This window comes from Nicotiana sylvestris, chromosome 11, assembly GCF_000393655.2.
Source record: "Nicotiana sylvestris chromosome 11, ASM39365v2, whole genome shotgun sequence".
NCBI classification, from domain to species: Eukaryota; Viridiplantae; Streptophyta; class Magnoliopsida; order Solanales; family Solanaceae; genus Nicotiana; species Nicotiana sylvestris.
In genome coordinates this window covers 74612785-74629767 of record NC_091067.1, presented here as the reverse complement: position 1 = coordinate 74629767, position 16983 = coordinate 74612785, and the positions used below count along the sequence as shown (strand labels likewise).

Here is a 16983-nt window from a genome sequence, read left to right as displayed (position 1 = left end):
TACATACCTCTGTTACCGTTGAACATAACTCAAAATGCTTATATTTCTTTGCCTGAGTTGCAAATACTGATAATCTTCATTAACTGGTGCCTTGTACCCTTTCACCTTGCTTCTTTTACTTGTTAAAACTAGTATCTAGCTTCTAAATCTCTTATTCCTTTCTAACGTAACAGTGGATAGATATTCTTGCCTTAGGGATCCTTATCAAGAAGCTTACACGTCTTAGTATCCACATGTTCTGCTAGAGACCTTATATTTACTCATCATAAGCATGATGCAAAATCGAGTTCTTCTAACTCAATTCTTCCATTGCCATATTCAATCCCCTACCAACCGTCTTTCTAGATGTCAATATCATTGTATTACGAATATTATAGAATTTAGGAATCTGAATTCTTACAAGTGAGCTCTACCACACGATCTAGAGTAAGAAGAAAGAGTGACAATCCTAAATGCCTTGTAGCCTCATGCCTATAAGTGTAATGCACAACACACCCATAAACAAGACTCTACTACACACGACTTGTAGACTCCCTAGGACAGAACTGCTCTGATACCAATTCTGTTACGCCCCGAACCTGGGGGGGGGGGTGAAACCGATACTCGATGCCTCACCTATCCTTGTGTACCAACTTGCTACTAATGGACTCTGAACATATACTGTCATACTTTGGTTATGGGCCACATGGCAAGACAATTTGCGAAGCAAAATATAAAACTGAATGGAAGCTAACGCTGACTAAAACTCAATATAAACTGGGCGACAAGGTCGTCATAATTACTACAACTGACAAACCAACCAAATATACATACAAGGCCTACAAGATCAACATACCGCACTAACTGACAGGATATGTCTACAAGCATCTATTGATGAATGCACTGTGATCAGAATAGGGCCCCAACCTACTCATAACATACACACACACACACACATACACACAAGATGTACATAAAACTCTAGACCCGGCAACTCCGAAGGGCATAGAGCTTACCGATCAAGCTGAACTCGGGCAACACCTAATGAGGAGGTCTACCCGTCTATTTGTCTGAACTTGTATGCATGAAATGTAGCGCCCCCAGAAAAGGGACATTAGTACGAAATAATGTACCGAGTATGTAAGGCAATATACTGAAAGTTGAAACTGAACTGATAATATAATAAATGAAAGTAACTAGGAGTCAAAGATAATCTAAAGATATGCTCACCTGCTCATATTGACTCAACTCTCTCAATATAGTAAGTAAAATAGTTGTCCGACCCAATAAGGCTTAGTATCTATCTATCTCATATTGACTCAACTCTCCCTCTCTCTCTCTCTATATATATATAACTGCTCTGTCATAGTAGTCTCGCTCATAGGCGCTCGACCATACTAGGCTATGTATCTCGGCCAACTGTGCTCGCTCATGAATGTATAAATTCGGGAGTACTCTACTACCCTAATCCTTGATATCCATACCTTAATATCGAGGGTCATGTCCTCGGTCAGCAAAAGCTGCGTCATATCTTGCCTAATCACCTCTCCCACCTCTTCTTTGGCCTACCTCTACCTCTTTGTAAGCCTTCAAAATTCAAATGTCAACCTCTCACACCTCCTCACCGGGGCGTATGTGCTCCTCCTCATCACATGACTAAACCACCTAAGCCGCGCTTCCCGCATCTTATCCTCAATAGGGGCCATACCCACCTTGTCGCGAATAACTTCATTTCTGATCCTATATAACCTGACATGCCCACACATCCATCTGAACATCCTCATATCTGCTACCTTCATCTTCTGGACATGAGCGATCTTGACTAGCCAACACTCAGCCCCATACAACATCGTTGGTCTGACCACCACTCTGTAGAACTTATCCTTAAGTTTATATGAGTTAAACAAAATACATATTTTATAGGGATAAATTACATTTTGTATATCTCCGTTGTAGTCAAATAAAAAAAAACCTACCAATAAAAATATATGCATATACTACATAATATTGTCATTAGTTAAATTCCGTATTATAATCCTCACTATAACTTAAAATCAAACGACCCATCAAAGTTGGCCTTCTTGTCATCGGCAACTTAACCTGCAAAACCCAAAACCCACTTCGCGCAACCCTTTCCTCTCCTTCTTCCCTCCTTTCTTACAGAAATAATGTCGGTAATGATAGTGACGAGTTTGGGAGAGATGGTACTGGACTTGTTTACAGATCGCTGCCCTTTGACATGCAAGAATTTTTTGAAATTGTGCAAGTAAGTCCATTTATATTTTCGCTTATATTGAACCTGATTCAGCGGCTATCATTATTTCGTTTAAGCTCGTCTATTCGCAGAATTAAGCTACGATTTTCGAATAAATTTGCGAAATTCGTTCACTTAGTTGCGAATCCTGTGTTGTATTCATGCCAATCAAAAACCTATTTATTTAATTTCAATATGCTAACAATGAATTTACTGCCGCAAAATAGCTAATATGTGAATTTCTGTATACTTTATTGAATTAAAACTAACAAATTGAACCGTAGAGGATTGCATATAGCTCACAGGCTTTCTTTGAATAATACAATCATAAAATACATTCCGGGGTCATTGGAATTTTTTTTATTGCTCCAACACTAAGATTTTATTTTTTTAATCTTTGATTTCTTAGGTCAAGTTTCCTTCTTTAGTTTTTGTGTTTTTTCCGATCATAGCTTTTCCCCTTGGCTTAGTTTTGTCTCGTTGATTTATTAGATCCAAATTGTGAACTTCTGTCATGTGTCAAAGTTGGTACTTTTTCTTATGCAAGCCTTCATTCTATTCCTTACAGCTGTGCCTAAAAGGCCATAACTATATGAATGTGTCTGTGTACTGTGTACATTCTCTTACTTTCTTTCATATAGGGGTGGCAAACGGGATATCTTACTTTTGGGAGAATTCCTAGTCTTCCAAATTGAGGAACCCCAATTTGAGTCATTATAAATGTAAAATTTAAACCCATTAGTTATACATTCTCTAAGTTGATAATATGGTTCTTATCCATATTTGACCCGTTTTTTAAAAGTTCATTATCCAACCCATTTTTTAATGGATAATATGGACAGATAACTATTTTCTTTTAACCATTTTGCCACCACTACTTTTTTTTGAATTGATAACTTTTGTATATATTAATAACATTAGTCCATAGGTTGTACTGAAAACCAAATTTACAAGTAGATGTGCTGGTGTGCAACCTAGCAAGATCCTAGTATGTCTACGATTGTCAATGTATCTTCTGTGTAAATCTGTTTACACCAAAAACCAAAAAGAAGAATACAATTGAGTTTGATCGGTTGCTTCTATCTTCAAAACATCTAGCATTCCTTTCCCTCCAAACTGTCCACCAGATACAAGTCGGGACAGTCCTCCATCTATCTCTGTTAGTTGCTTCAGCACCGGCTTCTTCCCAACTATAAAGAACTTGATTAATCCTGCATGGCATTGTCCATGAAATACCCCTAAGACTAATAAAGATTTTCCATAGTTGGTCTGTTATCTTGCAATGTAGAAATAAATGGCTAACAGTCTCAGCGTTTTCCCCACATAGGAAACATCTTGAACACAGAGAAATTCCTCTTTTTATAAGATTATCTGGGTTAATGCAGCCTGCTTTGCTAGTAGCCAAGAGAAACATGCTACCTTATATAGAATCTTTGTTCTCCATATATGCTTCCATGGCCAAGCATCTATCTGAAGATCATTTTGATTCAAAATCTTATATGGATCCTTCACCTGATAGACCCCTCTGTTGTGCCTCTGCCACCAAAGTGAATCCACCCCTTCCTGTAATCCTTTAAATGCTTCCAGCTCTTTGTAGAGGTCAACTAATCTTGTTATCTCTCAGTCATTCAGCTGTCTTCTAAGAGTGAGTTCCCATCCTTGATAACTCCACATATCAGCTATTGTATGTTGGTTTTGTGCCAAACCAAACATATCAGGGTATCTTTCCTTTAGGCTTCCATGTCCCAACCAATTATCATTCCAGAATGATGTGTTTCTTCCGTTGTTCACTCTTATGGAAGAGTGAATCTTCATTATAGGCCAAAGTTCTCTGATGGATTTCCACATACTAACTCCATATGATGTGCTGACTTTGTTTGACACCTAGTTATTTTCCTCACCGTACTTAGCTTTGATCACTTTGCTCCATACAATATGAGGTTCTTGAGAATATTTCCATAGCCATTTCATTCTAAGAGCCTTGCTTTGATTCTTTAAATTTCTTATTCCTAAACCACCTTGTTTTTTGGCCATTGTGAGGGTCTACCTTTTTCTCCTTATTCCCTTGCCAAAGGAAGGATCTTCGGAGTTTGTCCAGTCTCTGTATGATTTCGGCAGGAATTGGGAACAAAGACATCATGTAAGTAGGAAGTGAGTCTAATACTGAGTTGATTAAAACTAGCCTGCCCCCCATTGATAGGTATTGCGATTTCCATCTTGACAGCTTCTTCTCACACTTTTCAATGACTGAATTCCAGATCTCTTTGGATTTGGATCTTGCTCCAAGAGGCATCCCAAGGTATACAGTTGGTAGGGACCCTACTTCTCCTCCCATTGTCTGTGTCAGTTGCTCCAGGTTATTAACTTCATTAATGGGATAGATATGGCTCTTTCTCCCGTTGATGTGTAGTCCCGAAATTCCCTCAAATAAGACCAAGATGATCCTTAGAAAGCTAAGTTGCTCCTCTTCAGCGTCACAGAAGACTAGAGTATCATCAGCATATTGAAGATGTGTGATCTCTAGACTGCTTGCCCCATTCCTGTGAACCTCGAAACCTTTAACCCATCCATTGACTTTGGCCGTTTTAATCATGTTGTTCAGTCCTTCCATGACTATAATGAATAGAAAGGGAGATAAATGATCACCTTGTCTTAGACCTCTGTGTGCACGGAAGAAACCTTCAGGAGATCCATTTATGAGAATGGACAATGTAATAGTAGATATGCAATATTTCATCCAAACGATCCATTTCTGCTCAAAACCCATTTGTTCTAACAATTTCAGTAGAAAGCTCCAGTTGACATGATCATAAGCCTTCTCAATATCTAGTTTGCATAGGATTCCGGGTTCTTTTTTTTTGATTCTTGAATCCACAGCTTCATTAGCAATCAACACTGCATCTATTATTTGTTTTCCTTTGATGAAAGCCATTTGTTGAGCATCTACTAGCTTTCCTACCACCCTCTTAAGTCTTTCAGTCAAGACTTTTGAGAGCAGTTTGTAGAAACTCCCAATCAGACTGATTGACCTGAAATCTCTCAATTCTTTCGCACCTGTCTTCTTTGGAATCAAGGCTATGTATGTTGCATTGAAGTTTTTCTCAAACATCTCCTGGGAATGGAAGTTGTTGAAGGCCTCCATGATGTCGTGCTTCAAAATATCCCAACACTTAATGAAAAAACCCATTGTGTATCCATCTGGACCTGGGGCCTTGTCAGTTGCATACATCTTCAAACAGCTCAGGACTTCTTGTTCCTTAAATTTACTCTGTAAAGACTTCTTCCCTGATTCAGAGATTTTTGGACTGTTTTCGAAATTGACTGTCGGTCTCCGCTCTCCAGGTTCTGTGTATAACCCCTTGTAGAATTCAATGATCACGTTCTTTATTCTGTCTGGCTCCTCTACTGCTTCATCTTGAATCATTAGTTGATCAATATTGTTGTTTCTCTTATGTGCATTGGCAGTACGATGAAAAAACTTTGTATTCCTATCCCCTTCTTTGAGCCACAGAGCTCTTGATTTCTGTCTCCATGCACTTTCTTCGTTCTTGAGGTGATCCTCAAACTCCATGAGGGTGGCTGCCTTCCTCACTGATTCCTCCTCTGTTAGAGCTCTTAATTGTTGTGTTGCCTCAAAACCTGCCAATTGACTCAGCAATTTTGATTTTTGCAATCCCAGATTTCCTTTACAACTTCTGCTCCATTCTTTTAGCTTGCCTTTGAGAGCTTTTAATTTGCAAGCTAAAATATAGTCCGATCTTCCTGAAAATTCAAAAGATGTCCACCAGTTTCTAATTCTATCATCAAAACCTTCCACGTTTAGCCACCAATTTTTAAACTTAAAGTATGATTTAGCTTGTTTCCAGCCACCACAGCATAGAGCCACTGGTGAATGATCAGAAATCAGCCTTTGTTGGAGAGTTTGCTTGATATTTCTGAAGCTTTCATCCCATTCTTCTGAAATGAGAAATCTATCAATTATGGAAGCGGTTGTATGATTATCCCCTTTGAACCAAGTATAGTAGCCTCCTTCGAGTTGAAGATCTATCAACTCCATGTCTTCTATAAAATCCGAGAATTCCGCCATCTCTCTGGACCTCCTCGAGCATTCCCGTTTTTCAGAAGGGTACCTTGTGACGTTGAAATCACCACAAACTACCCAAGGGCCTTCCATCAATCCCCTCACTGCACCAATTTCTCTCCATACTGTTCTTCTTTCTATTCTGCAATTTGGAGCATACACTCCTGTTATATGACATTGAAAATTCTATAAAAGAGCCTCGAACTTGCATGTCAAAGTGTATGCACCAGTCTGTAACACCTCCCCTTTCCATACTCTGCAATCCCATAGTAACAAAATCCCCCCTCTCGTGCCGCTAGCTTCTAAACATACGTACCTCACCCATCTCCCACCCCAAATTTGATTGACTATTTCCTTGATATCCCCCTCCACTTTTGTCTCCTGCATACAGATAATGTCTGCCTTCCAATTCAGCACTTGACTTTTTATGATCTCCCTTTTCTTCTTGTCATTTAATCCCCTTACATTCCATGAAATTAAATTGATCTTCATATTGCAATAATAGATAGATCTCTTCCCCTACTCCTTTTCCCATTACTCTTGAATTTGACATCACATGAGGTTAATCCTTTTAATTCCAGTGAGCCTTTGAACCTTTGTTTCTTCGCCTCCATCTCTGTCTCCACTCTTCTAACTTGTCTGCAACTGTCAATTTGCATTAGTAACTCCAATGCTTCTTGTTAGCGGAAACGTAAAAGAAAAAACACAAGATTTAACGTGGTTCGGATCAAAATAATCCTACGTCCACCAGAGAACAGTTGCCTTTTTAATATTAACAAAGGAAGGGGAGATTTTCCAATTACACTTAAGAGAATTTCTCTTTTAACTCTCTACTTACTACAATGTATTGTATTATTTTTGGGATGGTTTCTACAAATGAAGGAGTGCATCTATTTATAGAGGTAAAGACCTCCTCTTGATGTCATGGGTGACATCAAAGGAGGAAGCTTCCTCCTAGCATCCACACCAACTCTTTCCACCAACTCTTCCAATTGGCATGCCATTGTTGACTAAACATAAACCAACACTTTCAATCTCCACCTTGGTTTGCGTTTCGAGCGTGCGTGTGAACAACTCTGGCCAAAACTTCTAAGCTTACTGGGCAACCCTGTTGTAAGAAACAAGAAGAATCAAACCATTGTTGAACATACCACCTCCACCTAACAACTGTTCTTTCCGGAGTTGCATCAGTTGATGCACACCCCCGCCAAGTCCTTGCAGTGTGCAAACTTAGCGAGCGGGACTATCTTGGTCAACATGTCTGCAACATTATCGTCTGTGATAACCTTCACGACCTTGATAGTTTCCTCTTCAACAACATCTCGAATAAAATGAAATCTGACATCAATGTGTTTAGTGCGCTTATGAAATCTCTGATTTTTCATTAGATGAATAGCACTCTCACTATCACATCTAAGAGTTGATTCCAGCTGAACCAAACTCAATTCCGCTACTAAACCTTTCAACCAGATAACTTCCTTCACTGCCTCCGCTACTGCCATGTATTCTGCTTCTGTCGTAGACAAAGTGACAATCGACTGCAGAGTCGACTTCCAACTAACGGCACTGCCAACGAGGGTAAAGATGTATCTAGTTGTCGACCTTCTTCTGCCAAGATCTCCTGCATAGTCAGAATATACATAACCGAGAATTGAAATACCTCCACCACTTTTCGGAAAGGTCAGACCTACATCAGAAGCTCTTTTGAGATATCTCACTATCCACTTGACAGCTTCCCAATGCCTCTTTCCTGGGCTGGACATGTATCTACTTACCACACTTACAGATTGAGCAATATCTGGACGTCTGCATACCATAGCATACATAATGCTACCAACTGCACTGACATAAGGAATCTTTGACATATGCTCCACCTCATCCTCGGACTGAGGCATTTGTAACTCTGAAAGTTTAAAATGAGGAGCTAATGGTGTACTTACAGGCTTGCACGTATGCATATTGAATCTCTTGAGAACCCTTTCAATATACCTCTTCTGAGAAAGATGTACAACACCGTCTTCTCTTGAAATCTCCATACCAAGGATTTTCTTTGCAGCTCCTAAATCCTTCATGTCAAATTCCTTACTCAACAGTTTCTTCAAAGCATTTATCTCTGTAATGTTGTTAGCAGCAATAAGCATATCATCAACATACAACAGTAAATAAATCATTGAGTTACCAGACATCTTCTTGTGATACACACAACTATCAAATGCACTCCTTGAGAATTCATGTGTAGTCATGAATGCATCAAACCTCTTGTACCACTGTCTAGGGGATTGCTTCAAACCATACAAAGACTTCTTTAGTTGGCATACGTGATCTTCTTTTCCCTCAGCTAGGAAACCTTCAGGCTGATCCATATAGATTGTCTCTTCTAGATCACCGTGTAAGAAAGCAGTTTTGACATCAAGCTGTTGAAGCTCCAAGTCAAATTGGGCAACCAATGCTAGTAGCACGCGAATTGAGCTATGCTTCACGACTGGAGAGAAAATCTCATTGTAGTCAATTCCCTCCTTCTGACTGAATCCTTTTGCAACCAATCTCGCCTTGAACCTAGCATCTTCCACTTCAGGAATTCCCTCTTTCTTTCGGTAGACCCACTTGCATCCAACTGTCCTCTTCCCCTTTTGTCTTTTCACTAAGACCCATGTCTGATTCTTGTGAAGAGACTCCATCTCTTCAGTCATGGCTAACCGCCATTGTGCGGCATCCTTGCAAGAAGTTGCTTCAATATACGAGGAGGGCTCCAGATCTTTAATCTCTTCTTGTGCAGCTACGAACGCATATGCAATCAAGTTTGCTTGATTTATAAGGCGTTCCGGTTCTCGTGTCTGCCTCTTCTCCCTCCCCTTCGCAATTGTGTATGGTTCATTGACAGCAAGTTCTTCAACGCCTACATCTTCTGACTCATCTTTAACCTGAGTCTCTTGATCCTTTTCCTTGGCAAGCTCCACCGGAAGCTCCACCTGCTCGTTGTTCTTGTTTCCTGAAAACTCCACGGAAACTTTACGGGGATCAAGTATAGAGGATTCATCGAAGGTGACATCTCTACTAACTATAAATTTGAGTAAAGACAAACACCAAAGTTTGTACCCTTTTACTCCATCCACATACCCTACGAATATGGCCTTCTTAGCCCTTGGTTCAAGCTTTCCTTCATTAACGTGATAATAAGCTGGACACCCAAATACTCGTAAGTATGAATAGTTAGAGGGTTCACCTGACCATACCTCATTCGGAGTCTTAAAGTCAATTGCCGATGCTGGAGATCGATTGACAATATGAGCAGCAGTGTGAACTGCTTCAGCCCAAAATACTTTGGACATTTTGGCTTGTAGGAGCATACAACGAGCCTTTTCAAGAAGAGTTCTGTTCATTCTCTCGGCAACTCCATTCTGCTGTGGGGTATGCCTGACAGTCCTATGTCTTGAGATCCCATGAACCTTGCAGAATTCATTAAACTCTTCATTGCAAAACTCCAAGCCATTGTCTGTGCGAAGATACTTGATTTTCCGCTCCATTTGATTTTCAACCAAAATCTTCCACTCTTTAAATGCTTCAAAAGCATCACTTTTTGCCTTCAAAAAATACACCCAAACCTTTCGTGAGAAATCATCAATAAAAATGAGAAGATACCTCTTTCCGCCCTTCGATGGAAGTTTAGAAGGACCCCATAAATCTGAATGGATGTAGTCTAGCACTCCTCTTGTCTTGTGTTTGCCAGTGCTGAAGCTGACCTTCTTCTGCTTCCCTAGAACGCAGTGCTCACAGAAGTCAAGCGTGCTGATCTTCTCACCTTCCAAAAGTTTACGATTGCTCAACATCTCCAGTCCACGTGCGCTCATATGACCCAGTCTCATGTGCCATAGTCTTGCCTTGTCATCATTAGATAACTGCACTGTAGATGCATTTGCAGAGCCAACAATGGTGCTTCCGGCCAATGTGTAAAGGCCGTTCTCCAGCTTGCCTTTCAGCATGACTAAAGAACCTTTAGTCACCTTCATAGTTCCTGCTTCGCTCATGTACCTGTAGCCTTGTTCATCCAGAGTACCCAAGGAGATCAAATTCTTCTTCAGATCAGGAACATGACGGACTTGTGTAATAGTCCTCACGATTCCATCATGGCAGCGAACCCGAACTGAGCCAATGCCAACTATTGCACAAGTTGCATTATTGCCCATTACTACGGTTCCTCCACTTTTCTCGTAGCTGCTAAACCAGTCTTTTCGGAACGTCATATGCAGAGTACAAGCAGAGTCTAACACCCATTTGTTTTCATAACTACTATTATTATTACACGATGTTGTTAGTACATAATCATTATCAAAATTATGTACCTGTTCAACTGTAGATGCACTCGCCTTTTCCTTGGACTTTGACATTGGGCAATCTCGTTCAAAGTGCCCCTTCTTGCCACAACCCCAACACTCTGTATTCTTCTTGTTCACACGAGACTTTGATCTGTGCTTTGATTTGGTCTTTCCCTGTTGGCTAGTCCGGCCTCTCACAAAGAGCCCACTTGCCTGGTCATCTCTATCTCCTTCAATGTGCCTCCGCACATCACTAGAGTTAAGTGCCTGCCGCACTTGCTCAAGCTTGATAGGCTCCTTGCTATACATCATTGAATTCTCAATATCACGATATCCTGAAGTCAATGAAAATAGCAAAGCACATGCAAGCGTCTCCTCCTCCTTTTTAATTCCTGCAATCTGTAAGTCCATGACAAGTTTATTGAACGCATCTAAATGATCTTGTAACGAAGTACCTGACCCCATCTTAAATGTGTGAAGACGCCGTTGTAACAACATCCTTGTTGTCACTGATCGGTCTTGGTATAGCCCTTCTAGCTTTTCCCATAACTGTTTGGCCGTCTCTTCGGTACCCGTACTCACTTCACAAAGCACGTTAGGTGCAAGGGATAGTTGGATTGCACTCAATGCATCCCCTTCAATCTTCTCCTTGTCGGGAGCTGATATATCCTTAGGATACTTTCCGTCAATAGCATGGATTGAACCTTCCCCTCCGCAGTAACGCCATCATCTGGATCTTCCAGATATTGAAGTTGTTGCGTCCACTGAATCTATCAATTTCAAACTTCATGGAACTCATCTTTGCTTGTTCTTCCTCCTTGGATCGTTAAAGAATCCTGTTGCTCTGATATCAATTGTTAGCGGAAACGTAAAAGAAAGAACACAAGATTTAACGTGGTTCGGATCAAAATAATCCTACGTCCACCAGAGAACAATTGTCTTTTTAATATTAACAAAGGAAAGGGAGATTTTCCAATTACGCTTAAGAGAATTTCTCTCTTAACTCTCTACTCACTACAATGTATTGTATTATTTTTGGGATGGTTTCTACAAATGAAGGAGTGCATATATTTATAGAGGTAAAGACCTCCTCTTGATGTCATTGATGACATCAAACTACCTCATCCTGATGTCATGGGTGACATCAAAAGAGGAAGCTTCCTCCTAGCATCCACACCAACTCTTTCCACCAACTCTTCCAATTGGCATGCCATTGTTGACTAAACATAAACCAATACTTTCACTTCTTCTTCATGGCCTTGAAAATCTACTCCAAACATTTTCCCCAATTTGATCATATTTTGATGGACCCACAAAGTTGCATCCATCTCTTTATCCATTACTGGATTGTGTTGTTGTACTGATATAGGAGTAACCTCCTCGATTTCCCAATCTTGGATAGAGTTGAAGTGCTTTAGCTGTTGTTGGTGCTCCAATGCATTTTCAACTTGATCTTCCCCCATCTTTTTGTTTATGGTATGCTCCCCTGCCTTCTGTCCCAGTATTCCTATCTCTGCTTTACCTTCTGGCTGATCGCAACTTGTATGTGTTGCCTGTGGCATAATTTCAAGGTTTGCAATGGGAATTGGATCCCCTGGATTGGATTCTTTGACTTTCAAGTAAGAGGTGCACCCCAGTTCCTCAATATAAGGCGTCAGCCTAATTTCATCAGTGGCCTCACACGAGAGATCATTAAAAATGACTTGTGCAACCAAATTAGACTCATTTGATTTCAGCTCATTATTCGCCACATTAATGCACAGATTTGTCGAACGACCTTGCGTATGTTGCACCCGTGCCTTTCCCTTATTATTATTTTGCAATATGGTGCATCCCACTTGGTCGCCCATGTTTCTCTCTGCTCCAAAGCTATGTGTGTTTTCCGACGACTTCAGCTCAAATCTTGCCTGTTTTCAGCCCAAATTGGGATGAAAAATTTGATCCCTTCTCTTTCAATCTCAATCTCATTAGGAATCTTTCTGCCGTCACCAACAATTGGAATTCTAGCCCACTTAAGGTGATTTTTGAGATAAGTTTCTTCTTCCGTAGCTATCCATCCCCCACAGAGATCTCCTATTTCTTTGAAGATCTTTGTGACCACATATGTAAGGGAATCCCCATGGCTCTGATCCAACATGTTTCCACAATTTGAGAGTTTGGAATGCATCCAGCAGTGTAGTTCCACTATTCCAGATGAAGCTTGAACTTTTTCCATCTCCAATCTCCTTGCAGAATCTGTTTAGCCATGTATTTGTTCGGAAACTCAAATAGAAACATGTTGCCAGTCATTTCATACATGTTGACTCCATATGCTTTGTTCCATGAAGCAGTAGCCATCGCCTTATGTCTACTAAAATGGGTCTCTCAGTGATTCCTTTCCCAAAATACCCAATAATGTATCTTTTTAGTAAACATGTGTCCTCCGCTCCCGGAGGTTCCAAAACAGAGATATCTCCATTTTTGGTACCGACATTTGCCTCTCGAAGGGTATTGGATTGCCATTTACTCTCCTTAACTGCTTTGACATAAGGATAGTTGTCCACAAAGTTTTTGGGTGGTACTGTGGTATTCTGCTTGGATGCATGATAGATGAATCTTTCTATCTTAACTGCTATGTCTTTCCAGCCTGCATTCAAAGCTAACTCTGGGATTATAATAACTGACCTCCCTTCTCACTTTAGTGACAGAATACTCATATATCTTCCATGAGCGTTAAATTTCCTAGTGCAGAAATGTTCTGTCATTTGGTCCTTATACTTCTATCTCTTCACTAAATTCTTTTGATATGTCGAGGCTTCTTTAAGTACAAAGCAAATCCATTCCATTGTCTTTCTACCCATGGATAAGCGTCTCATCATGTTGCGGCTTCTCTCCACCCATTCAAACCATATATCTTTGTTGGAGTTCCATCTGGTGATGTCAAAAGATTTGAATCCGGCATTGAAGTATATCCTGCTGTCTCCCATAATGTACTAACCCGCTGCTCAGGTTATGAAAATTATAGAGGGTGTTTGGTAGTAACCACAGTGGGTGAATACTAATTCCGAAGGAGATGTTTGGCTCCGTTGAGAGGCTCCCCGTAATGGTATTCTGCTTGAGAAGAAGAAGAGAGAATTTTGTTTTGCAGCTGAATGAAAAATGATTGAAAAATGGCCGGAGAAAAGCTTCACGTCGCCGGAGAAAACTAAAAGTGGTCGGAATTTAGATCTGCAAGGAAGGGTTTGGTCGGAACAAGGTGATGAAAAGGCTGTCCTGAAGAAAAAAGTTGAAAAGTTGCCTGGATTAGGCTCACGTGCCGGCGCGTGGGGGAGTGCTTGCCGGCGCTTGGCCGCGCATGGGAGATCCGATGTCGGAGCTGTTTGCAGGGGTAGGCTCGCGTCACCAGTGGCTCTCCGATGGTGTTTGTATGAACTCAGAATTCCAGGTTCTCAGGCTCCTCGGGGAGTGTGCCTGAGAGCAGATTTTTAGTACTGTTTGTATTAATCAGCATTTTTGCCACCACTACTTTCATACGACGATTAATAACATAGTAGTATCTGAGTGCATTCACGATGAGAACAGGATGTAAAACGGCTACATATACGTTTAAGGAGCATTAAACTAATGAACTTACCCTTTAATAATGCAGGATTAAGTATTACAATGGCTGCCTATTTCACACGGTTCAGAAGGATTTCACTGCGCAAACTGGAGATCCCACTGGAACTGGGTCAGGGGGTGATTCAGTATACAAGTAAGTCAATAGTTACAAATGTGCTAAATTCACTTTTTGCAATGGTTTTTTTTCTTTCCTTTGATATGACAGACAGACCCCCCCCCCCCCCCCCAACACACCCACCTAAGGGCCAACAGTGGCCTTTCCCACTTTCACCCATTCACCCACTGGTGACTCGAGCAACAATTTCGTGGTTGGAGGCGGAGGATCCTTTCCAGTTGGCTATCCATCTATTGTCTCCTACTCAGTGTCTTATCTTCCAAGTAATGGCTTGAATCATCAGTCTACCCCTGGATCATTTATATTTGTTAATTTTTTTGGGGGGGGAGAGGGGTGTGTGTGTGTGTGTGTGTGTGTGTGTCTTGGATTGTCTTTTGCTACAAGATGCAGTAAGGCTATGAAATTTCACATAAGCTTGATCACATGACTCAATGCGTTTTCAGATTTTTATACGGTGAGCAGGCTCGGTTCTTTGGAGACGAGATTCATTTGGACTTGAAGCATTCAAAGATGGGAACTGTAGCCATGGTTAGCGCTGGGGAAAACTTAAATGCTTCTCAGGTCTTGTACTTTCCTTTCACATTAGCTTTCAATACAATGTAGCCCTTTTGAATGATCATAGCTTGTAATACTGCATAACATAGTTATGACACTCTTCTCCTTTTTTTCAGTTCTATATCACGCTACGTGATGATCTCGACTACCTTGATGGGAAGCACACCGTGAGTATTTCTGTCCTGAATTTTATTCATCCATATATCCTCTTTGTTCTATTAAGGCATCAACGCTGACTTATATCCTTTATCCAATGCACTATTAATTTTTCTGTCAGCTGCCCTAACATTTCACCATGTTTTCAGCACTAAGAGCATTTCCTTATTTGTTTATTGCAGTAGCATGAAGATATGAGAATTTCTTAGCTAACATAGTGCTTTCACATGCATTAAGGTCATTGTTTCTATCGACTTTGTTTTACCTGCATCCAAGTAGGTAGGAGGTATTATGATAGCAATAGCACAAAATACCAATATACTCCTTCCGATGAAAAAGTTTAAGGATCCAGTTTAGTAATGATATCCTTTTCAGGTGATATGAAAATTAGAGCCAAATAAAGATTCTTTTTATGAGTGGTTCTGTTTTTTTATGTTACTCGAGATTCTATATGGAGAATCCTATTCTAGAATATTTTTGTGAAACTCATTAGTCGTGATAACATGAAAAAAGCTACTTTGCAAGATAACTTGTGATACTTACTGGCCTACATTTTGTGATTTTTTATTTTTTAACCTAAAGTACTTCAGGTAGAGGCCAAGTTATGATATCTTTATTTCAAACTTTTCTTGCTTGCTCCTACCAAGATCACTTAAATTTTTCTCTGCCATCTTCTTGTGGATTGTTCCCTATGTTGGGTCAAATTTTAGGTGAAGCAGTTTCCAGATGAGCAAAATCTGTGATTTTATGTAGATATTCTGAAATTAAATTCACTCATTTATAGTGATATTGGTACTATGCTGTTTGTAGTTGTCTAGAACTTATAGCTAGTATTAACAACCTTTTATTGAATATGTTCTTTATAGCGTTATCAAAGGCGAAAAGCGCAAAAAAGCTCTAAGGTCCATTGGGGCTTTAAGCGCAAAGCGCAAATAAAGCATGTGCTTTTATGAAAAAGGCGCAAAGGAGGAAAATATTCAAATATGTATGTGTAGCCCAAGACTAATAATTATAAGTATGAATAATAAATATATGGACAAAGAAATAAATAAAAAATTACAATAAAGTGAAATATCAATTGTTTTGATCGCCTCTTCAGGATTACACTTATTGGCAAGAAAAAGTATGCCTAAGAGCCTTGACGAGGACACTGAAGTGCCCGCTAAGCGAGCCGAAGCACTCAACATGTTTTGAGCCTCGCTTCAGGGCTTAAGCGCGCCTTTGACAACACTAGTTCTTTATGGTCTGAACATGATGCATAATTTCTGAGTGCTATAGTATATCTTGTACAGTGGCATCACTAATGACAAGTCAAGGAAATATCTTTATATTGGGGCCGGCCCATTATCTTCTGAAATTTGAATCGTGCGCCACTGGCTTAGGGGGATTTCTTGGTTGTCTAAAAGAAAGGAAATATCTTTATATATTTTTTCTTGAATGCCTTGGTTTTTCTGCCAAGTTTTGCCTAATTTGAGATTTATATTCTATAGCATTCGTGTTCTATCATTGTTATTTATGCTGACTTCTTTGTGAATAAATGTGAGGAAGAAGCGTCTGATGATTAGATAATTTCTGGGTGTTCTCTTAAAGTTGTTACTGTCTCCAAGTCCACGACATTTTGATCAATGTAATTTGTTCTGTTAGGTTTTTGGAGAGATTGCAGAAGGGCTGGACACATTGAATAGGATAAATGAAGCTTATGTGGATGAGAAGGGCAGGCCATTTAAAAATATCCGGTTCGTTGTTGATGTATTGTATGCTCCTCTTTTCTCCATTTAGTAGATCTCTTCTAATTGATAATGTCCACTCTTCAGAATCAAACACACTTACATATTGGACGATCCTTTCGACGATCCTGCCCAGCTAAGCGACTTGATTCCAGATGCCTCACCTGAAGGGAAGCCAAAAGATGAGGTAAAGAATGTAGAAA

The 16983-nt window shown here is 40.1% G+C and overlaps 1 protein-coding gene across 1 annotated transcript in view; it reads left to right on the top strand.

Annotated features, from left to right (window-relative positions):
• The first annotated feature begins 2044 nt into the window (after positions 1 to 2044).
• Positions 2045 to 16983, top strand: part of LOC104232804 (peptidyl-prolyl cis-trans isomerase CYP59-like) — a 29040-nt gene continuing 14101 nt past the window's right edge. The window contains exons 1-6 of the mRNA XM_070162362.1: positions 2045 to 2245; positions 14256 to 14360; positions 14786 to 14903; positions 15014 to 15064; positions 16698 to 16789; positions 16868 to 16967. Of these exons, the coding sequence (XP_070018463.1) occupies positions 2148 to 2245; positions 14256 to 14360; positions 14786 to 14903; positions 15014 to 15064; positions 16698 to 16789; positions 16868 to 16967 (564 nt within the window). The 5' untranslated portion in view covers positions 2045 to 2147. The remainder of the gene's footprint in view (positions 2246 to 14255; positions 14361 to 14785; positions 14904 to 15013; positions 15065 to 16697; positions 16790 to 16867; positions 16968 to 16983) is intronic.